The sequence below is a fragment of the Tripterygium wilfordii genome, chromosome 19 (assembly GCF_013401445.1).
Source record: "Tripterygium wilfordii isolate XIE 37 chromosome 19, ASM1340144v1, whole genome shotgun sequence".
NCBI classification, from domain to species: domain Eukaryota; kingdom Viridiplantae; phylum Streptophyta; class Magnoliopsida; order Celastrales; family Celastraceae; genus Tripterygium; species Tripterygium wilfordii.
This window is the reverse complement of record NC_052250.1, coordinates 1356812-1377836: the sequence shown is the minus strand read 5'-3', so window position 1 is coordinate 1377836 and position 21025 is coordinate 1356812. Positions and strand designations below refer to the sequence as shown.

Here is a 21025-nt window from a genome sequence, read left to right as displayed (position 1 = left end):
TGCATTCTCACGCACATCTTTTATTACTATTCGATCTTTTGATCTTCAGTTCACTGACTTGACCGTTGAAGCCTCTTTGACCGGCACCCTCTCGAGTCGAGATTTCCAATCTTCTTTACTTACTTGTCCTACAGGTTGCTAGTGGCACACTTTAACTTTTCTTCGATTGTAGTTCAAACACCTACAGCTACAGGGGCGGATGTACAGTTTGAGTAAGGGGGCAATTGCCCCCTTTACTTTTTGAAAAAAGACCTTGGATATTATTACTTTGTTGAATTTTGCTCCCTTACTTTTAAAAAATACTCTATATATTACCTATTATTTCAATTTTGCCCCCTTTTAAATCATATCGTTTCAAATCCATCTCCATTAAAATTTTTTTATTCCAAACCCATTAAATTTCTATCCACAAAGTCCAAAGGGCCAAAGGCTACTTCGCTCTCTCTGCTAGTCCACAAAGCCCCAACCCACTTAACTTTACTCAATTGCTTACTATTTCTCTCTATCTCTTGACTCTTAACTCTCTCTCAAAGACATCAAACTAGCAGAGTGAGTAGTGACGGTGATGGCCAACAGGTGAACTGTGAGTTAGTGAAGGAGTGATGATGTGGCGATAGCATTGTACATTCGTATTCGATTGGATCTAGTACTACCCTATGATAATTGATAGTGATAATTATTAACTTTTCAACTTTGAATCATGTTAAAACAATACTTCTCAACGAAATAATTTCCCCTGTAAATAGTGTTAAAAAAATTTCGAGGCGTTGCCTCCGAACCCATGACAATTTTTTGCCCCCTTTGTCTAGAATCCTATCTCCGCCCCAGTACACCTAATCTAATATTTATTAAGGTCAATGCTTTTATCTTCACTACCATTCTTTTTATGCCTTTTCGTTGTTTTCTATTTTCCTTGTAGTGCAAGAGTTCAACAACCATACACAATGTTTAATTCTTTTTTATGGCACAAAATACACAATGTTTAATTGTTAAATATACAAATTAAATATTTAAAAAAGAAGCTCTTATGGTCAAGTGTTGACCGTACACCGTGCTCACTTACAATTCAAAAGAACAAGAAAAATATGCAATCGGGTGTTTATTACCAAGACTTGATTTGTATTAGGAAGGGTTCACTAATTGGAGAGAACACTAGGGTTCATAGACGCAAAAGAAAGCAATTCTTGGTCACATTCAAATATGGCCATCTCTTCTTGAGCCAAGTAAACCCAAGCCTCAATTCCATCACCATCTCTTGTATCCAGCAACACCACAACATGTGGGACAATTGTTTGGATTGGTGCAACCCATATTGGCTTCCCCCACCCAAAATCACCTTCATACAATGGCATCCTACACCAACTGCTGAAACTGAAGATGTCTACATCTTTCGTTTGTCCGAACCTTGCCACGATTTCAACCATAAACATCTTTTCAGCGTCCCCAGTTACTTTAAACTCCTGTTTTTCTCTCCTTAGTTGACTAGCCAAGTTCTGCAATCCTATCTCGTTAGTTTCTCCAATTTCTGCAACAATTATTCCTACGAGATTGCCAATGGCATGCTCCGACAAAGGTGGTGAATATCTTTTTCTTAAATTCACTGCGTGGAGGCATAAAGATGGTCTCGACGGCCCTAGGATTGATCTTGATGTTCTCATTGCGCAATTCCAAATTAGTGCAGTTACAGCTTCTACGCGCGTAGGTTGTTCATTGGTTGCACTGGAAGCTAAAGCTTTGAGCGCAGCAATGTTTGATTCATTGAAAACTAATCTTTTACGCACTGAGTTGCGTTGGGGAACTTGATTATTGGGAGGAAACATTTCGTCTACAGGAGGAAAAAGAGATGCAGCAATGAATTCTGGATGAACTAGTACCTCACCACCACCGTTATCGACTGTCATGGATGCCCAATCCTTGATGAATGTGGCGATGGTAGTCGCATCGCCAAGCTTGTGTGAGAAGCACACACAAATTGCCATGCCACCACATTGGAAGAAGTTCACTTGTACAAGAATCAAATTACCTTGTAATGTAATTGAAAATATGTTAGCTTCAGCAAAGCAGATCAAATTTCATGGTGTCTGATTGCATAATTAAGTAAAACTTTAAGAAACAACCTTTACTCTTTCTTTCAGTCGAAAATGTTAAGGATATCAGGTTTTCACTATTTTTTTTTGTCCCAAATGCTGAGATGGATTCATATCATCTATATAAAATCATGGGTCCCACATGATTTATATGATATCGTCTGTGTCCATATTCTCAGCATTTGAAATAGTTGGGACAAAAAATACTCATATCCATAAGACTGCTGTCTATTTTAACGAGAAAGACACCATGCAATCTTAACTTTTGCACATCTGATTTGAACATAAACTCGAGCCACATTCCTCTTTCCCCACCAATGAAAAAGGTAAGGAAAAAAAATTACCTGTTGCTACGTTTTCCAACTGGGGCTCGCTAGGTATGAACTTCTCGAGTTGTTCAGTATCCGGATGTTGTAAAACATCAAGCAAATTACAATTGACTCGAGCTTCAACGAACAAAACCCCCTCGCCGTTGCATTCGACAGAGATGTGGTCTTTGATTCTTCCCGCGAAAGGATGATACCTAGTTAGAACATTGGACAAAGATGCCTTAAGAAGCAAAGATCTCTCTTTAGCTACTACAAGATGGTTATTGCCATTGGAGTCATCTTCATAAGGGTAAAAGAAAATCAAAGGGAGATAGATGGGAGGAACGAATTGATCGAGACGCGAAAACGTCAACGTTTCGAGGTTTTAGCTGGGAGACGTTGTTGATGGTTTGATGGTTTCTCTTGCAAAGATTTCAACTTGAACTGTATTGTTAGCCATTAGAGCTGCCTTGGTTAAGGAATTGTGTTTAGACCATAATGCCTTAACCCCCCCTTTATGGTCTCACTATCCACAAATTTCAATTTCACTAAATACTTTTTTTTTTGGGTTATAAATAAGCTTTTCTATATTTTATTTCAGTCAAATTAATAAGGACACAACAAGATAACAAATTAAATAGTGCACCAATTTTGAAGACCTTTGTACAAAAGTCTTCTAACACTTGCAAGTCTCCACACGGCATCTTCTTTCCATAGTCTTCCCTTGCAATAATGTCTCACTAATTCAACATGACATGCATGACTTCGAATGGACGGACAACAAGCTTCTGCACTGTTAAGATTGGAGGCGTTAGGTGAGCTATCGAGTGACATGTCCCACATCGTGCAGGAAAAGTTGTGAACGTCAAACTTTCGGATTAGGGGCTCTCAAATTCTTAAAAAATTTGAGAGTCTCAAATTCTAATCTAAAGGTTGTAGTTTTGCCACATCATCACATATAAAAAGTAATTTTACACTTGTCTCTATATTTGTTTCTCTCTCCCATTCAAAAACTCCTCTCACAAATTTGTAAATATAAATTCAAATCTTCACCATTAGATAAAACCTTATGTGACAAAACTATTGCTTTTAGATTGGAATTTGAGAACCCCCAAATCCCAAACTTTCAAACTAATAAAAAAACCGTTTTTTCCTAAGTTAATTGTACAAACTATGTCAACACTAAAGTATTAAGGAGAGGAGAATCAGATCCGCTATGAACCCAATTGCTAATTGTACTCCAATAAATCTTTTTTGTGCACCATAATAAATTTTTTCCCAATTTATAAATTAATAATTAGGCTTGAAAAACATCGCTACAAGGTGTAAATTTATTTTTATTTTTAAAAATCATAAATATATAGTATTTTTCATAACGAATTCAATGGTATACTTTTTGTTTGAAACAAAAATCAAATTCATCGTAATCAAAACATCGAATATTTTGAGTTTATATTCGATGGTCTAGAATTGTCGTGTCTTTTTCATGTTGAATTTGGTTTCTGTTTGGAACAAAAAATATATCGTTGTGTTTGTTGCGATGAACACTTCATATTTATGATTTTTAAAAATAAAAATAAATATCTTTAATACCCAAAAAGGGCATTACAACGGGACCTGCTGTAATTTTATTACAGCAGGTCCCGGGCACCCACAAGGTGTGGTGGGGTCACATTTGTCGTTGAGTAGAAAGAGTTTGTGACATGGTTTTTGTCATTTTAGCCTATCAGATCTTGCCATGTCAGCTTTTGACCCCACAAGTGTGACTGTGACAAAAGTAACGCTCACAGCATGTATCACTTGCCTTCTGAAAAAATTAAAAAATTTTAACAAGTTTGTTTTTATAGAATGGATGAAGAGAAAACAAGAGAGAGGGAGATCTTAGCAGCTGATATCATAGTTATTCTAACTGTTGAGTTGTACACATAGGATTTATATTCATCATGTGAGACATGTGGAGCTCACAAAATCACTTGAATCCTGTGCATTCAACTCCACAGTTAAGATAATTGAGATATCAACTGTTGTGATATTTATCATTTTCGAAAAGAGATATATAAGAAATTCAAGACCAAGTGCTCACTCTTGTTCATCTCAATCTTCTACCTGAACATGTTGAGCAAGAACCAATCATTAGGGATGTATCTAGGATTTCGACTAAGGGGGCACTACGAAAAATAAATCATACGCAAATCCAAACCCAAAAGACAATATTGAAATAACTTATGAAAATAATTACAATTTATAATTGTTCACTACGATTTTTCATTTTCTGAAAGTGTTGTATGATAGCTTCATTACTAATATCATTGAACACTTTTTTTTTCAATGTATACAATCAAACTATCATTTAATAATAGATCTCTCATTCAGTTGCGCAAACAACTCTTCACAATCTTCATAGCAGAAAATGTTCTTTCTACGGTAACTGTTGCCACTGACAGAATCAATGTCATTTTCAAGAGTCGATACACTAATGGATACAATTACTTCTTTTTGTGTTGAAGCATTTTCTCAGATAAATCACCAAGTGCTTTCGACTGTTCAAACTCTTTACTATGACGCATATCAAAGATATATGTGTCAAGTTGATCTTCAAGAGTTGTAAGCTGCACTAAAGTAAAATCATTAGGATAGAAAGTTGCAAGCCAGATGAGCTTCTGCTTATAACAAACTGAAAATGAATCATTAGGATTGAGACATGCCACGCAAATAAGTAACTCTGTAGTTGTCTCAATGAAGCGATCATCCAGCTCTCTGAGCTGTCTATCTAACATAGTCTAGAACAATTCAATAAGATAATGATGTAAATTTGCTACCTCTTACCCTCCACAACTTAATCTTTTTCCAACTAGATAATGCTTTTCCATGATAGAAACACTGATATTATGTAAACCACAAAATGATGAAACTTTATCAATGAAAGAATCTCATCCCTCATTGATTGTAGTCTACTTTTGAAAAATTCAACTAGCCTCATCGCATTCACAATGTCTTGGTCTTTCCCTTGTAATACTTGTAACAACTCATTCGTATTTTAATATGTATATGTACTAATTTTGTTAATGTGTAATTTAATATGTATATTTACTATTTTTTTTTTGAAAAATCTACGGGGGGGCCCTTGCGCCCCAGAGAACCAGCATGGCTCCGTCCCTGCCAATCATGTATTTATTATCATAAACATGATCTAGTCTCATATTCAAGGTTCCTTCCCTTTAAACAAGCACAGTTTTAACAGTAGTATATATGCAATGACTTGGACACTCAAGCGCAGTATGATGGTAAGATAGCAGGTCGATAGGCGAACGGTCTGACAGTGTGAAAATGACCAGATGGATGGTTATAACTGAACTTCACTCCAGAACTGCCCTCCCCAAGATGGGTGCATTGCTCATGGAAACTGCTGATGGGTCGTGCCAAGCATGCATCCCAGCGGTCAGTCTCAGGCATCGTCTCTGCCACGGTGTAGATCCCCTTTTCATTTGTGAACGCTTGATAATTTAGAACTTCACCGGACTTCGTTATGCAAAGAACAGCAACTTCAGCACCTGCATCAAAAGTAATACCTTTTCAACCTGGAACATGAAAACACACTGCTAGGACAGGATATAAACACGACTTGAGAGTTGAGACGATAGACGAGAAATCCTCAGTGTAGCTTCATTCCCAATTTCACAAGACTAAATTCAACCATCAGCAATAATTGGACAAAGACATAATAAAAATAAAAAACGGAATAGTTGCCAACATGACATACTAAAAGTACCTTACTTTGTGTAGTAACTAAATGGACTAATTTGAAACGGAATGACAAAAGAGTCTAATTATAATGCTTTGTCAAACAAAACCCAGCTATACATTTACTGAGGTTTCTAGGTGATCCAGAAGGACTCAATTCAGTTTAGCTGCGTATGCAAAGCATAATTAACATCACTACAAAGCAGCTATCTACATTCAAGCTATTAGATACAGAAGAAAGCAATTACGAGTCATGCAAAGAATTAGAATTTAAAGAAAATTTAGAATTCAACTGCTTATTTCATTTGCCTATCATATGCCTTTCCAACAACAGCATCAAGAAGCCTTAAAATTGAAATGTTGAGATCAGCCAGATGACTCTCACATGGATACTCTTTTTGCCACTTGATCCCAATGAAGGCGACACTCTCCTTTAATCCTTTCACATCCTTATTCTTTCCAATTACTGTCGCTAAATCATTTTCAAGCCCTCCTGAATTCTCTCCTCTATATGCCCCAAAGCCTTTGGGCCGTATATATATTTTACTTCAACTTTTAACAAATTTCTTCAGTCAATGAATCCAAGTATTTGAGCCTTTGAGGGTTTAAGGAGGGGACATCTGTTAGAGAGCTAATGCCCTCTTTTTCGAAAGTTGTCCAAGGTTAGGATTTCACCCTCAACAACTTCCCAGTTAAAGAAGGCAATCTTGAGAGGACCTGAGATGGGTAGTTGGCCAACAGCTTCCTACACAGAGGGAAAGCTAAAAGTACTCAAGCGCATTCCATTGGCAACTTGCTGGATAATAAAGAAAGGATATTTGAAGATAGATCAACAATGACAGACATGGGATTAATCTACTAGCAGATGATGGAGCACTGAAACCCATCATGACCACCCTTCCAGATCAAATATTAAGAAGGTTCTCAGATACCTAGTTGCCACTTATGCAAACTTCATGCCCAAAAGATCATCTAAATGTCAGCAGCTTGAGAACAGGAGCAGCTGAACATATCCTAACTGTGCCATAGCTATCTCATAATCGAAAACTGGAATCTAACATGTATAATAAAGAAAGTCTAATGGAACTCTTTAGCCTACAGAAAGCAATTCGATTCAACCAGACCACCACGCATTTTTTCACATCCAAATATATAGCCACCGTCCAAGAACAACAAAATGGAATTCTCTCACATAAAGTTCAAAATTAAACATCGACAAAGCTGGGGTTAAAATAGTGAAAAATAAAGCATTGCAAATGGCAAAGCATGACCCAATTATGACTTTTATTAAATTCATTGAAGTTCAAATTATCAATTTCTGATTACACAAAAGATGCCCTTGTCTTGGCGAAAGAGAAACAACTTGGCCATCTGGGTACCAAATGAAGAAACCAAATTGAATAAACCTAATACATCACAAAAAAATAGCCTGATCAAGTTTTCCTACAATACAGCATTGAAAATAGAATAGAATTCTTTCTATGTTGAAGAGATTCGAGCATATCAACACTCCATTGAAAATTCAACTACTGTAGGAAAGGATGGTTTGCAGTCCAATTGAAGATTTCCACTATCGACTTACCCATACACAAATTTTACTAAACAACATATAATCACGCAGAAAAAGAGCATCTAAATAACAAGGGAGGGACGCAGAACAGCTAGAGATTGTAAGAGAGACCTTCCAAGATATGATCTTCAGGTCCTACAGTTGCATCAGCACAAACGTCACAAACAACTCTGCCATGGATTTCACCAGTCCAGGCTTTAACCTCATCAACAAACACACAGATTGTCAAAAGAAAGAGTCCCGCTACCAGTTTTCCCCACTTTGACGCCATTGTTTGTTGGGTTCCCTTAGCTCCCACTATGCCCAAAAACTCACTCAACGGTAGCTCTGACATTAGAAGGGTAAGGATCCACCACGTTTGGCTGACGCGTTTGTTTTGGTCCGTCTAATTGTGTCGGCAATTGACGCTTTCCTATGAAAAATTGAAAACTCCAATTTGGTGCCTTTGCGTGGGGTGGAAAAAAATAGATTCCGGGTCAGTTTTGATGTGTATTTATGAAATATTTATATGTTTAGATTATAAGTCAAATTGAATTTTGAATTTACATAATCGAATAAACTCGGATAAATTTAAATCTGGATAAATAAACCGGACAATAATTTTATCCGAATTAGGGTCCGGAAAAGATTGATGTGTTTGGACTCCATCTCACACCCAGTTTTAAATCTGACGAAAAAAATTTATTTAAACCCAAATTTTAAACATATAATTTAATGTCTAGACTTGATTTAATCCTAATTGAATAAATTTGGTCATCCGGAGATAGTTTTGTCACTTTATCTTTATAGTATCTAGTTATAAATAAATTTGATATTGTAAGGTTTTATGGATTATTAGATATTTGGGAGGCCGATTTGAAATTTTGACTTTTTTTCAGGCCCTTCCGTTCTCCTATATTACTAAACCAAAACCAAAACCAAAACCAAAACCAAAACCTAAACCTAGTATCCTAAACCCAGCCGCCTGTCTCTACTGTTTTTACTTCACTGGCTGATGTCTGATTAACAAATAACAAGCATTCTCTTCAACGAATCAAAAGGTTAGGTTTTTTCTTTAATTGTTTTTGTTTATTAACTGCTTTATATTTGGTTTTTGTTATCAATTATTGAGGTTGTTGATTCTGGGCATACACAAATCTTCTTCAAGTTTGCATTTTTTGTTAGGAAGTTTTGTGTATTGCATCCCTATGAAGAGTGAGATTAAAAAAAGTAGTGGGCTGACTGTTGTTGATGAAACTGTGTTAATTCTGAGGGATGCATGAATCAAAGCTCTTTTCTTTTGCAATTCTATCTTATGTATTGAATTATAACATTGTTAATGGTTGCTCGGCTTTTGGGTTTCTATGAATTTGTTTACTTATCTGGTGATATCTTCGGTTCGTCCATTTTCAATCTTGTATGCAATAAGCTTGATTTTTTTTTGTGTTTAGCATTCGTGTGAAGTCTGATATTGAAATTTGGAATGGTGGGAAGAGGTGGTTTTGATTTTGTTTCTTTTGTTGTTGTTGATTCAAAACTGGGTGATTCCCATGGTTGTGTTTTTGTTGGTGTTCTAAGTGATGTTCTCGTAGAAAGATCATTAGTTCAAAGTAGGTATTATTTCCCAGTTATCCAGTTGTTATTTGTTTTTCAGTTTCTGTTTGTTTTTGAACTTCTCTCCAGGAAAGTCCAGTTGTACGTGAGACACAGTGTTCTTTAATACTTAGGAATCCTCATCATGGAAATCAAAGGTCCCAGTGAAGATGGCTCGCTCATCCTGTTAAAGCAAGGAGCTGAAGCTGTAAGTTGGGCTAACAATTTATACTACTAAGATACTGTTTTGAACACTGCAAGGATTTGGGCTTGAACGGCATGATAAGTGACAACTGCTGTCTCAACTTTTTTCAGTTCTATTATTGTCAACTCTAGGATTATCTCAGGGGAGGAGTTTTTGTTGATTTTTTTTTTAAAATTTTGGTAATGGTTGGTTTTGTTGAATGTTATCAAGTATCTATATTATATTCTCAAGGACCCCCGTTAAGGAAAGAGTCAATTTTATCATGTTATTTTGGAAACTGTGCCCAATGTTTTAAATGTACGTACAAATTGATTTTGCTTTTTTTGATGAATTGAAGTTCATATAGAACGAACTGAATCGGCTGTAACCAGCCCAACTGGTCGCAGCTCCTATGTGAACTCCTCGTAATATATACCCATCTTTGATTTTTTTGAGTCACAAACTTAGATACATGCAGTTCATGGCAGCTTCAGCAATGCGCTTGAGAACCCATTTCACTAATTGCGTTGACCTTTTCCTGAAAATTCATATCCCAAACTTGCTATTCAGCTTTCTTTTAGTGGTTTCCCAATTGGACGCAGCTTTAAAAACTATAGCTTTTTAAGCAATTCAATTTGACTGAACCAAAATATTCACTCTAACAGAACATAAATTGTTTTTGTGGTTACACATCTCTCTATTTTTATTTTTTTTCTCAGAGAGTTTTTGAGGCAACATTTGTTGGAAGGAAGTCCATTGTCAAGGAACGCTTTTCAAAGAAGTACAGGCATCCTTCTTTGGATTCAAAGCTTACCCTCAGGCGCTTGAATGCGGTCAGCTTTCCCACTGTTCTATCTTTTAGATTTAGTCCAATAATGAACCAATTTTTGCTGCTTATCTGACTTTCCTTAAATTTAAACTCTCGAGCAGGAGGCTCGATGCATGACAAAAGCAAGGAAACTTGGAGTTTCTACTCCAGTGTTGTATGCTGTGGATACTGTGCTGCATACATTGACGTTTGAGTACGTGGATGGTCCTTCTGTCAAAGATTTATTTCTCGAGTTTGGGTTAAACGGTGTAGCTGAAGAGAGGTTGGATGATATCGCGGTACAGATTGGTGATGCAATAGGCAAGCTACATGATGGTGGCCTCATTCATGGGGATTTGACCACATCGAACATGTTAATTAAGAAGAGTTCCAATCAACTGGTGAGTTACTGTGCAAAAGGCAAAAGGAAGAAGAGAATTTATATTTTCGTTTAATTATATGTTAAAATTTTTACTCTTTCGACCTTTCACAACCAAAAATATCTTCTCCAGGTCCTTATTGATTTTGGACTGAGCTTCACATCAACCCTTCCAGAAGATAAAGCTGTTGATTTGTACGTGCTTGAGAGAGCCTTAGTTTCAATGCATTCTTCATGTGGGAATGTGGTAAGCGCGACATGACTTCTTAAGTGCATTTCAATTAAATCTGTTTGACTTTGGAGAAATTACAAGGAACGGGTATATATACCATGAGAATGGAATGATTTTTCAGTTTTTATTCACTTCCAGGCATTTTTGCAGTTTCAAATAGTCGACAACATTATTAAATTGGAACCAATGGATCTTTAAAAAATACTGTCTTGTGTTTGGTTCTTTCTACAGATGGACAAAATACTTGCAGCATACAGGAAGTCCTCGAAACAGTGGTCATCAACATTAAACAAGCTAGCGCAAGGTACTCGTTTATTTCCAATCCCTACGTTACCCTTTTTCATGCCTCAAATTTGGTATTAGAATGCTGTTACGCCATGTTCTCATATCATCTTCTATTCATACTTTACTCTGTTACAGTGCGACAAAGGGGTCGTAAACGCACCATGGTTGGATGACCCTTCTTGAACTATTCTTTTGGTAAGGTGGAAGCTTGTTGAACTATTAATGCTTCTTGATGTTGATTTCTTTTCCAACATTGTACGCTCTGAACTTCCCCATCTTAATTGACAACTTTGACATGTATCAGAACAAGTTTTTAGGTTTAGGGTCATAAATTACAGTCATCATACTACCGAATGCTGTCAGATGAAATCATCTTCACCCTGATATAAATGGATGTTTTCGCATCTCATATGTTGCCAATGCATGATATCTGGCATTTGCTTTTTGCTTATTTTCCCCTTCCTTTCCTCTTTTTCGCCTATGCCACATTGGCAAAAGATAAACTATTACTTCGCATCTTCTTGCGACATTTTTGCATCTTTGTTTGAACCACTCAAGCTGTTGGAGATGAAAGAACCTACGTCATGGGCATAAAATCAGCCTGAAAAACTTGTAGTGAAAACAAATCTGTCATAGCTTTGTGCTGTACATAAGCCTGTAACTGGATATTTAGACATTGCATTCTTTTAGTGTGAATTTTTTCAATGGAAATTTAATAGTGATTCCTATAGAATCATAAGACTTTAACTATGTTTTTGCTAGGATTTTCGTACTTTTAGTGAAGAGATCAAATGGCAGGATTGTCTCGTGTATATCCAATTAAAGTTGAAAACTTAATTTCCTTCGACTATTCTTTGGCATAACTTTTGTTCATTAGAATTTTCTTCCACATCGTATATTTTGCATCCCTGTGATGAGTCTTTTCAATTAAAGTAGTGGCCTGATCTCTTGTGATGAATTGATAACTCTGAGGGATGTACACGTTGCACACAACTTGCCCTTCCCTAACGTCCCCTCTATTGCGAGACCCTTGTTCATGGGGAGTTGTTTCTCTTTTTCTTTAATTTACTTGGGTTGATTATATATGCATTTGCATGGAGGATTTGTGAGCCTTTGACATTTTGTTCTGTTTTACTGACGTCTTTACCTGCATATTTTACAGTATAAAGACAGATATTCAGATGATATGAAATTCCCTGAACTTGTTTAGCAGATGGCATTTTCGACTTGCGAAACATTTATCCTGTTCTACCGTGCAATCTTAATTCCCAATGTTAGTAAATGTAAGAAGAGATGCTGCCTTTAGCTCACAACTTAATCACAAGTTGTATGGTTTTCCAGGAATCAATGGTCATTCAGAAGACTTTCCACGAGATCTACTTTCCGTTGATGCTAGCAGGATGCTGTATTACAATCTATTATGGAAAAAGGAAGAACGCATCATTGACGATGAGCAGGAACTGATAAAGTTGCCGTTGTATATGTGCTAAACTTTGTACACTGAAGTTGTTGCGCCATTTTTAGTCGTGGAATCTCTCTTTGCTTATACTATGTGGGATTTAAGGAAAGTCGTACTAGAGTTACCAAGTTTCTTACGAACCTAAAAGAGAATATTTGGGTTGTTGTACATTGTAACAGAGGCTTCACCAGAATAAGGTTTTCTGCATGTTTTATTATTGTCAAGTAATTGAAGAATTTATGCTGAATAACATTGTTATTTGATTTGGCTTGTTTAGCCCATCTTCTCAGTTTCACAATGGATTCAGTATGCTTGATCTTACTCTACTAAACAAAATAACCAATGCGGTTGATCAACTTAATACATGTATATCATATATGATGTTCTATTGAATGAAAAATTGAACCCAGACTTAATTGTGTTCTTTGCAGCAGTACTTTGTAGATTGATTAAATACTAATCATGTTGTAGTGCTAGATTGGTAAACATGGTGTAGTCCTAGATTGGTGCCTATTAAAATATTGTCCGTATCTATTTTTCTCCATGAATTCTAAGGTAGGCAGTGGCAAAACTATATCTAGTTTGAATGATTGAATGTATACGATTCGGATTTATCTAAATTTGAACAAAAGTTAATTCGGATCCAAACACATATATTTTGTCCGTACTCTAATATAGTTTTAGCAATAAGTTAGAGCGTCCACAATGGGATGATTTTAAAGTGCTTAAGATGATACTTTCTTGATAAATTAAGAGCTAGATGTTCACAATGGGTACTTGAGATGATACTTTCTTGATAAGTTAAGTACTAAATGCACACTTGTGATAAAAAATGACACTTGAAAAATTAGTCTATACTTGATCTTTGAAGTGTATGATAATTGATGAATAGTGAAGAGAGATTGCGAAAAAGGGAGAGATGTGATGAAAAGTAAGAGAGAGGTGATGAAAAGTAATAAAGAGAAAATAAAGAAAATAAGTATAGAGTGTTGGAACGTATGGAGTGATGATGAATAGGGTAGGTTGTGGGACCCAATCACCCAATTAAATTGTGCCACTTAAAAGAGAATAAGATAGAGAATATAATTTAATGAAATTTAGAATGTGTACACAAATAAAACCATTCTGGATGCTCTTCCCATCCCAAATTCCCAATACCGTGTCAAAATTTAAGACAGGTGTTTGTGGTTTTACTCAAATACCCTCAAGATATCTTTTTTCAGGCTACTTTATGCCAAAAAAAGGTTGTTGTACTGTACAATACAGACTGCAGTAAAGAAAGACAGAGAGACAGGGAGGCGGAGGCGGAGGCGGAGGCGGAGGGGGAAGGGGAGAAAGGTTTTCATGCTGGTGCTTTGCTCTTCCTTCACGACCCGGAGAAACCCAGCATTGCAGAATCAAAAATTAACAAAATCTTCGACTTCTGCTCGTATTTCTTTCAGCTTTCGCCTTTCTACAGCTTCTTCCATTTTGATTCTCTTTGCTCTACCTTAACTCAGTGAACAAAAACCCATTTTCTTGGGCTTCAAGAAAATTTCGTTCTCCAAGAAAATGAAAGGAGGAAAATTTCCTTTCCATAACCCATAAAGCCATCAACTTTCACATATTTCTTGAAACAGACGGAGACCAGCAAAGAACATGCAGTTTGTATGGACCCAAAGTTTCGTCCTTTTTAAGCTGATTGTCCAGTGATTAAAAGCTTAGAACCCCAAAAATGGCAGAACCATAGGGAGTCCACAATTGGTGTTCAACCATTGCAAAACCGTAGACACCCATCTGTTAGTATTATCATCTTCGTCATCCATAGTGTTTACTATTAGTGGTAATCAATGGAGGAAACAATGGCAGACTCCATAGTTGAAGAGAGAGAAGAGGTCATGGTGTCTTTAACAGGTGAAAATATCCCAACTCGTAGACAAGCTCATTTTCTAAAACCCATCTTGAGTTGCCAGGTTGGAGAAGCTCCCTCTCCTCATTCACTATGCTCCTCCCCTCTGCCACCCTATTTTGAGCCTGAAATGTGGCCATTGAAAGTCAATTTCAGAGGATGGGGATACCCAACAAAAGTTTGGCTTTCATGGGTTTACAGATTGCATAATACATACGAGTCTGTGTGGAAACAAGCAGGTATTTATGAAGCAATCATGAGTTCTACTTGCTGGATCAGGAGAACAGATGATTTGATTATTGGGATTGCAGAGAAATGGTGTCATGACACCAATACCTTCATTTTTCCTTGGGGAGAAGCAACTGTTACATTGGAAGACATGATGATTCTGGGTGGTTACTCTGTCATTGGCCGCCCTATTTCCCCTGCTACATGTTGTGTTCTTGAAACCAATGAATTGAAACAAATTGAAAAGAAACTGAATGAAGCGCGGATACAACTTTTGAGGGGTTCAAATTCCCAAAAGAAGTGGATGATGAAGTTTGTGGATAGGGAAATGGAACATGAAGCATTTCTTTCACTGTGGCTGTCAAGGTTTGTTCTGAGTGATTCTGACAAGGTAATCAAAGATCATGTTTTCCCAGTAGCTATTCTTTTATCTAGAGGGATTCGTTTTGCGCTTGCACCAGCAGTTCTATCTAGCATTTATAGAGACTTGAGGCTACTAAAGGAAGCCATTGTTGCTTTGACCGTGTTTGAGACTGGTGAGAGTAATGCATGTCTAGAAATTAGCCTGCATTCATCATTGAGATATGTTCAGCTTTGGCTATGGGAGAGATTTCTAGATTTGCATCCCAAACCCAATGCAATCAAACATGGTGATCCTATAGCAGCTCGGTGGGATAAGGTGAAGAAACTCAAAATAGAGAATGTAAGGTTGGTGTTGGACACAGCTGGTGAGAGCTTTCTTTGGCGGCCTTATGCTGTAAGGGTGAGTGGCCGGGACTTCCCAAAGTTCTACAAAGAGAAAGAAGAGTGGTTGCATGTCGATAAGGTAATCGAAGAAGATATTGCATCATTTGCTCTATGTGTGAGGGCATCTGAGTTGGTGGGGTTAAATTCTATTGAACAGTACCTCCCACATCGAGTGGCATTGCAATTTGGAATGGATCAGGACATTCCTGGCAATGTTGCTCGATGTAATGACTCACCTGAACTTGCTTGGAACAATTTCGCGAGGACATTCTCCAACAAGTTTTATGTTCCAGCTCGGCTTTTTGAGTCTGATGTTACTGTTCAATACTTAAACTGGTGGAAGAAGTCATGGTTAGATTGTAAAGATTTGATCAGGAATGTTGTTGGGAGAAAAAGAAGTTTTAGGAAAAAATTGAAATATGTGCCACTAGCATCTTTAACTCCAGAACAATTGCCACGAGATGCACTGAGAAAGTATGGGGATAAAACTGAATATCCTACTGGTTTTCCTACTACTACTAATAACAAGTTAGAGGCTGCAATGGGGAAGAAGGGAGATAATGATGCAGATGTTCCTCCGGGTTTCCCTCCCAAAAGTATCCATGGTAAAGTGCTGGATTTTGCTGAAGAATTGAAGTTTTCTACTGGGGAACTATCACGATCTTGCAATAGGCATCAGAGGTTTTCTGATGTAGCTGTTACTGACGGTAGCTGTTATGCTAGTCAAAAGAAATGTCTTTCAACTTCAGCAGCAGCAGACAACAGAGCTCTTGGAGGTAAAACTGGAAAGAATGACGATAGCAATGCATGTTTTACTCCTAATAAAGTATTAGGGGCTGCAATGGAGAGGAAGGAAGGTAATGATCCTTATGTTCCTCCAGGTTTCCCTCCCAAAATTATGCAGTTGAAAGTTGGTGATTCTGTTAATGAAGTAGAATCCACCACTGGGCAAGTACTAAGATCTTTCGATAGGCACGACTACAGTGCCTCTGATAGAACAGCTCGTGATGTTAGGAGTTCTGCAAATGCAGGACAAGGTTATTCCATTTCAGCAGCAGCAGATGACAGAGCTCTTAAAGGTAAAATTGGCAATGATAATGCATGTTTTACTCCTAACAAAGTGTTAGAGGCTGCAATGGGGAGGAAGGGAGATAATGATGCAGATGTTCCTCCAGGTTTTCCTCCCAAAAGTATCCAGGTGAAAGTAGAGTTTTCTGTTACAGAAGTAGAACCCACTGGTGGGGAAGTATTGGGGTCTTTCAATAGGCACCAAGATGATGTTAGAAGTTATGCAGGTTGCGCACTTGATCATTCAACTTCAGCAGCAGTAGACGATGGAGCTATTAAAGAAATGGAATTGCAAAAAACCCTGATGAAAGAGACTACTGATATCAATGCTGCAATAGGAGGGCCAATGCGGACCATGGAAGATGAAGACAGGAGAATGAATGAAATCACAGAAATTGATATTCAGATTCCAGAACTCAAACTTGATGCTCGGGTTGCTAGGCTTGAGAACATGATCGCTAAGCTTAAAGCGAAAAAATTTGGTCACGACTCACAAGTCTGATGAAACTGTGGGAGAATAAAGCCTTATATATTGTGCTTTACCAGTAGAAGAATAGAAGTACAGAGAATTTGCTTCCCTTGATCTTTTTTCCCCTCTTCTTTCTACTGAAGAGGTTTTATAGACAATAGTACTTTTCGTGTTTAAACAAACAAATACTGCATTACTTGGCATATATGAAGTTTAGCTCTGCTTAAGATATTAATTCGAGATTGCATTTTTCTTCACATTATTTTTGTCAGCATACATTCTGTTGAAAAATAGCTAAATGTTCATCTTTCCAATATGGGTTTCAGTCTACAAGACCTGGTTTTTTTTTTTTTTTTTTTTTTCCCATATGTAAAGCGGTTTTAGCTAAGTTGAGAATTAAAATTGAGGGAACCAAAGGACATGTCTTCTTGGGCATGCACACAATTAGATTCACCACTCATGGTGATTGCCAAATTGATTGAGATGGGCAACTGAAACTCATAAGAATAAATGGTTGAAGCAGGGGCAACTGTGGCTTGAACATTGCAGCAGGGGCAGATAACCAGCAGTTGATAGCAGAGAAGGAAGAAAAGAAGAAACAAAGGAAACCTCAAAACAAGAAGCGAAGTGACATTGTTTATTATTTCATGGATATTCTCTATTGTTAATATAAAGTATGCTTTTGTCTAGAAGTTGTGCACTCAAGCTTTAGAGGTTGCGATGGAGAATTCTCCTTGGCCCTGTAAGTGGCAAAGAAATAGAAATAAATGGAGTGCATATTCTTGAAGCTTTGAAGCAACATCACATCCTAAAAATCTCAGTTTGCCTGAAAAGAATTGCTAAAAATAGAAGAGGTGGTTGAACAAAGATAACCACTTGCTTGTTCCTATAATTAGCAAAGTTGACAAATTCTCTTGCCTATCCAAAATTATTGTCTTTGGAGAAAGATGAAGAAAAAAACACAATGAGGGAGGAAAAGTTATGGTATCTCCTGGGTGAAAAGAAACATTTGGTTTCTTCCAAAAGGCTAAGATTTTTCTTTAGCTCAGCGAGATCCTCTGACATAGAATTTGGATCGGTTAATCTAGTTTCCGGGATTTAATTTTATCAATGCAGTACTTGTTGGTGTGATAAGTTGGCCTTTTTGATGATTGTTGAGCCTGGGATGTGCAGAGGGAGAGCAAGATGAGCTGCTTCCCATGTTGCATGTCACAGGAAAGAAGAAGTAGGAAATCATTGAAGAAAAGCATCAAGGAATACCAAGACACCAAAACTTTAGCCTCATTTGCCAACATCTCCTTTAAAACAGGTCAAGTCCTCTGCCATTTTTTATTTTTTTTTTCCTCTCTCTTTGGGCATTTATTTATGGATTTCATTCTTCAGGGAAAAGCTATTCTGTTCATGCTTTCTTTCAATGATGCAACCTTTTTTTTTTCATGTATTAGCATTAGTATGTAGTATCAATGGTTTCTCTTATATTCATTTCCTGTACTACCCTTTGTTGGTCCCGAGGGACGGAGGAGGTTAGGTTAGTTGAAAGATGGTTATTGGTTCAAGGACACAAAGTGTCCCTATTTTTCCGAGGTAAGAAGGGGTAGAGAAAATGTCTCGAGCCAATGTTCGAGTACTAGGCGCTACGATACTGAAGTAACCCATACCATACTCCCGTGAAAATTTTCAAACCATATTTTGTAATTGAAATCTACTACTAGCATGTTCATTATCTTAAAATTGAACCAATTTTACCCATATATTCCAGCTCTCAAACAAATGTTCTTCATGGGTATGTTTATCTTCTCAAATTATCATCACCAAGATTTTTCACCATCGTTCTGCTATTGCAATGCCTACTTCTGCATGAACTCAGCATGTTTTAATCTGCAGATAGCAGCAGACGAAAGTACATTGCCAACGAAATAAAAAAGCTCGGAAAAGGCAACATACCTGCTCATATTTTCACATTCCGGGAGCTATGCGTTTCTACTAATAACTTCAACCATGATAACCTGCTTGGTGAAGGTGGTTTTGGGAGGGTCTACAAAGGATGCCTTGAAGACACAAATCAAGTACTTACATTTATCTTTTCTATCTCTATATCTTGCATAAGAACTGGAATGTATAACACTTAGCAGACATGGCTGTGGAAAATGAACTTTCATTCACCATCCATCCTTACTCAGGTTATTGCAGTTAAGCAACTTGACAGAAATGGATTTCAAGGAAATCGAGAATTTCTCGTAGAAGTTATGATGTTAAGTCTTCTTCACCACCCTAACCTCGTCAATTTGGTTGGATATTGCGCGGATGGTGATCAGAGGATATTAGCTTACGAATACATGGCCAATGGCTCACTCGAGGATCACCTTCTCGGTATGATCTAAATTACACATTATTTTTGAACTACTTGTCATTTATAAAGAAATGTTCATAGTGATTGTAATCTGACCAGTTGAGAACTCTTCATTCAGATTTAGCTCCAGGTAGAAAGCCTTTGGATTGGAGTACAAGGATGAAAATTGCTTCAGGAGCAGCAAAAGGGCTTGAATACTTGCACGAAACTGCCAACCCGCCAGTTATCTACCGCGATTTCAAGGCATCGAACATACTATTAGATGAGGAATTCAATCCCAAACTCTCCGATTTTGGTCTTGCAAAGCTTGGTCCTACTGGTGATAAAACTCATGTCTCCACCAGGGTGATGGGAACTTATGGATATTGTGCTCCTGAGTATGCATCGACTGGCCAATTGACAACGAAATCCGACGTTTACAGCTTTGGAGTCGTGTTTTTAGAGTTAATCACCGGAAGGCGAGTCATCGACAATTCAAGACCAACAGAAGAACATAATCTAGTTCTTTGGGTAGGTTACTTAAGCATATCGAACCTCCTAAAACACAATCAACAAACTCTTATCGACACTAACACTTATATTTTCTATGCTTATATACAGTCACAACCTCTATTTAAAGACAGGAAAAAGTTTGCGTTAATGGCGGATCCATTGCTAGAAGGGAAGTACCCAATGAAGAGTCTCTACCAAGCACTTGCAGTTGCAGCAATGTGCCTGCAAGAGGAAGCTAGTACAAGGCCATTGATGAGTGATGTAGTAACAGCTCTAGAGTTCTTAGCCGGGAACAAGAGTCTTGACGAAGTCGGTGAGTTAGAAGATACAATGGAAACTGCTGAGACCAATAGTGTGGGGGGGTATTGAAAGCCATAGTGCAGATGATTGTTGATAATAAACAATTGTAGGTGTTTCTTTTTTTGATACCTTGTGCTCGTTCATTGAGAATAATATATTGTGTGTTGAAGATGTAAAGACGGAGACGTATATGAGTTTGAACCAAAAGTGTACATGTTACATGAGGAGAAAGCTAAAGAGTAACAAATAGACCATATACATGCATACATACAAAAATATATACACATAAGAATTCTTACACGTGGAGATAAAGTAAGGATATAAAATAAAGATAACTTTTTGATCAGTGATTAGTAATGAGTCTCACTAGTCATTCATGTCCCACCAGTCATTTCCTTCGAATCAATGATAAAAGACTTGTCTTTTTAAATCCTTATATGAGAGAATTTCTTATAATATATATATGAGTTTGAACCAAAAAGAGCAACAAATAGATGAGTACACCCGTTAAACCCAAGTAAGCACACAAGTAAACTTTGGAGTTTGAGGATCTCTAGTCTCAATCGATGGATCTTACCAACAACTAACATTAAAAGTGGGTTAAATGGTGGAATACCCACCTGGATTCTTATCTTTTTCCTTACCAAAATAATATCTACACGCCTCATATTTGCTCCACATTCAGTTACGATTCCATCTATGACATCCCTTCACCCGAAGTATGGGCTATCGGATGTCGCTTCAGCATAAAGAATTCTTGACCTAAAATTCGTGTAGGGTGCGAGTTCGCCACACCCAGTGTTGTGGATGGAAAGATTTATGTAATTGGTGGTTGACTTGCGGACACTTGGGTCTCTC

General features: G+C 37.3%; 5 protein-coding genes and 2 non-coding genes across 8 annotated transcripts; 5 read left to right on the top strand and 2 right to left on the bottom strand.

Moving 5' to 3' along the window:
- Positions 1-981: 981 nt before the first annotated feature.
- On the bottom strand, positions 982-3238 carry LOC119986155 (stemmadenine O-acetyltransferase-like). The gene is made up of 3 exons (XM_038830705.1): positions 3055-3238; positions 2432-2782; positions 982-2023 (listed from the first exon to the last, which is right to left on the bottom strand). Exons 1-3 carry the CDS (start codon positions 3236-3238, stop codon positions 1137-1139), a joined length of 1422 nt encoding a protein of 473 aa, XP_038686633.1. The 3' UTR covers positions 982-1136.
- Positions 3239-5548: 2310 nt separating this feature from the next.
- On the bottom strand, positions 5549-8095 carry LOC119985159. Its single transcript, XM_038829357.1, has 2 exons — positions 7818-8095; positions 5549-5946 (listed from the first exon to the last, which is right to left on the bottom strand). Exons 1-2 carry the CDS (start codon positions 8038-8040, stop codon positions 5663-5665), a joined length of 507 nt encoding a protein of 168 aa, XP_038685285.1. The 5' UTR covers positions 8041-8095; the 3' UTR covers positions 5549-5662.
- Positions 8096-8638: 543 nt separating this feature from the next.
- Positions 8639-12901, top strand: LOC119985005 (EKC/KEOPS complex subunit TP53RK). Of its 2 annotated transcripts, none has more exons than XM_038829150.1 (8): positions 8639-8746; positions 9369-9486; positions 10182-10295; positions 10393-10671; positions 10783-10896; positions 11113-11185; positions 11302-11361; positions 12508-12901. In XM_038829150.1, exons 2-7 carry the CDS (start codon positions 9424-9426, stop codon positions 11337-11339), a joined length of 681 nt encoding a protein of 226 aa, XP_038685078.1. In that variant the 5' UTR covers positions 8639-8746; positions 9369-9423; the 3' UTR covers positions 11340-11361; positions 12508-12901. The 2 variants fall into 2 exon arrangements, with proteins under 2 accessions (XP_038685078.1, XP_038685079.1); XM_038829151.1 differs by having other exon boundaries at positions 11302-11366.
- LOC119986368 lies at positions 8887-8963 on the top strand. The gene has a single exon (XR_005465256.1). It is a non-coding gene; the product is annotated as a small nucleolar RNA R21 (small nucleolar RNA).
- On the top strand, positions 12070-12143 carry LOC119986367. The gene has a single exon (XR_005465255.1). It is a non-coding gene; the product is annotated as a small nucleolar RNA R21 (small nucleolar RNA).
- A 1035-nt stretch (positions 12902-13936) lies between the features above and the next one.
- LOC119985347 lies at positions 13937-17365 on the top strand. Its single transcript, XM_038829623.1, has one exon. The coding sequence runs from the start codon at positions 14455-14457 to the stop codon at positions 17056-17058; it is 2604 nt and encodes an 867-aa protein (XP_038685551.1). The 5' UTR covers positions 13937-14454; the 3' UTR covers positions 17059-17365.
- Positions 17366-18070: 705 nt separating this feature from the next.
- On the top strand, positions 18071-20336 carry LOC119985662 (probable serine/threonine-protein kinase PBL23). Its single transcript, XM_038829968.1, has 5 exons — positions 18071-18334; positions 18910-19091; positions 19206-19395; positions 19494-19885; positions 19976-20336. Exons 1-5 carry the CDS (start codon positions 18211-18213, stop codon positions 20234-20236), a joined length of 1149 nt encoding a protein of 382 aa, XP_038685896.1. The 5' UTR covers positions 18071-18210; the 3' UTR covers positions 20237-20336.
- The last annotated feature ends 689 nt before the right edge of the window (positions 20337-21025 follow it).

Bases quoted from the DNA above. Each gene is read 5' to 3' on its own strand.
- LOC119986155 (XM_038830705.1), bottom strand. From the start codon at position 3,238: ATGTGGGACATGTCACTCGATAGCTCACCTAACGCCTCCAATCTTAAC. The intron at 2,783-3,054 runs GTCTTCAAAATT...CGTCTCCCAGCT, and splicing joins TAGAAGACTTTTGTACAAAG to AAAACCTCGAAACGTTGACG. The intron at 2,024-2,431 runs GTAATTTTTTTT...TTACATTACAAG, and splicing joins GTTGGAAAACGTAGCAACAG to GTAATTTGATTCTTGTACAA.
- LOC119985159 (XM_038829357.1), bottom strand. From the start codon at position 8,040: ATGTCAGAGCTACCGTTGAGTGAGTTTTTGGGCATAGTGGGAGCTAAG. The intron at 5,947-7,817 runs GTCTCTCTTACA...CTTTTGATGCAG, and splicing joins TGAAGATCATATCTTGGAAG to GTGCTGAAGTTGCTGTTCTT.
- LOC119985005 (XM_038829150.1), top strand. From the start codon at position 9,424: ATGGAAATCAAAGGTCCCAGTGAAGATGGCTCGCTCATCCTGTTAAAG. The intron at 10,296-10,392 runs GTCAGCTTTCCC...ACTCTCGAGCAG, and splicing joins CCCTCAGGCGCTTGAATGCG to GAGGCTCGATGCATGACAAA. The intron at 10,897-11,112 runs GTAAGCGCGACA...TTCTTTCTACAG, and splicing joins ATTCTTCATGTGGGAATGTG to ATGGACAAAATACTTGCAGC.
- LOC119985347 (XM_038829623.1), top strand. From the start codon at position 14,455: ATGGAGGAAACAATGGCAGACTCCATAGTTGAAGAGAGAGAAGAGGTC.
- LOC119985662 (XM_038829968.1), top strand. From the start codon at position 18,211: ATGAGCTGCTTCCCATGTTGCATGTCACAGGAAAGAAGAAGTAGGAAA. The intron at 18,335-18,909 runs GTCAAGTCCTCT...TTTAATCTGCAG, and splicing joins CAACATCTCCTTTAAAACAG to ATAGCAGCAGACGAAAGTAC. The intron at 19,396-19,493 runs GTATGATCTAAA...CTCTTCATTCAG, and splicing joins ACTCGAGGATCACCTTCTCG to ATTTAGCTCCAGGTAGAAAG.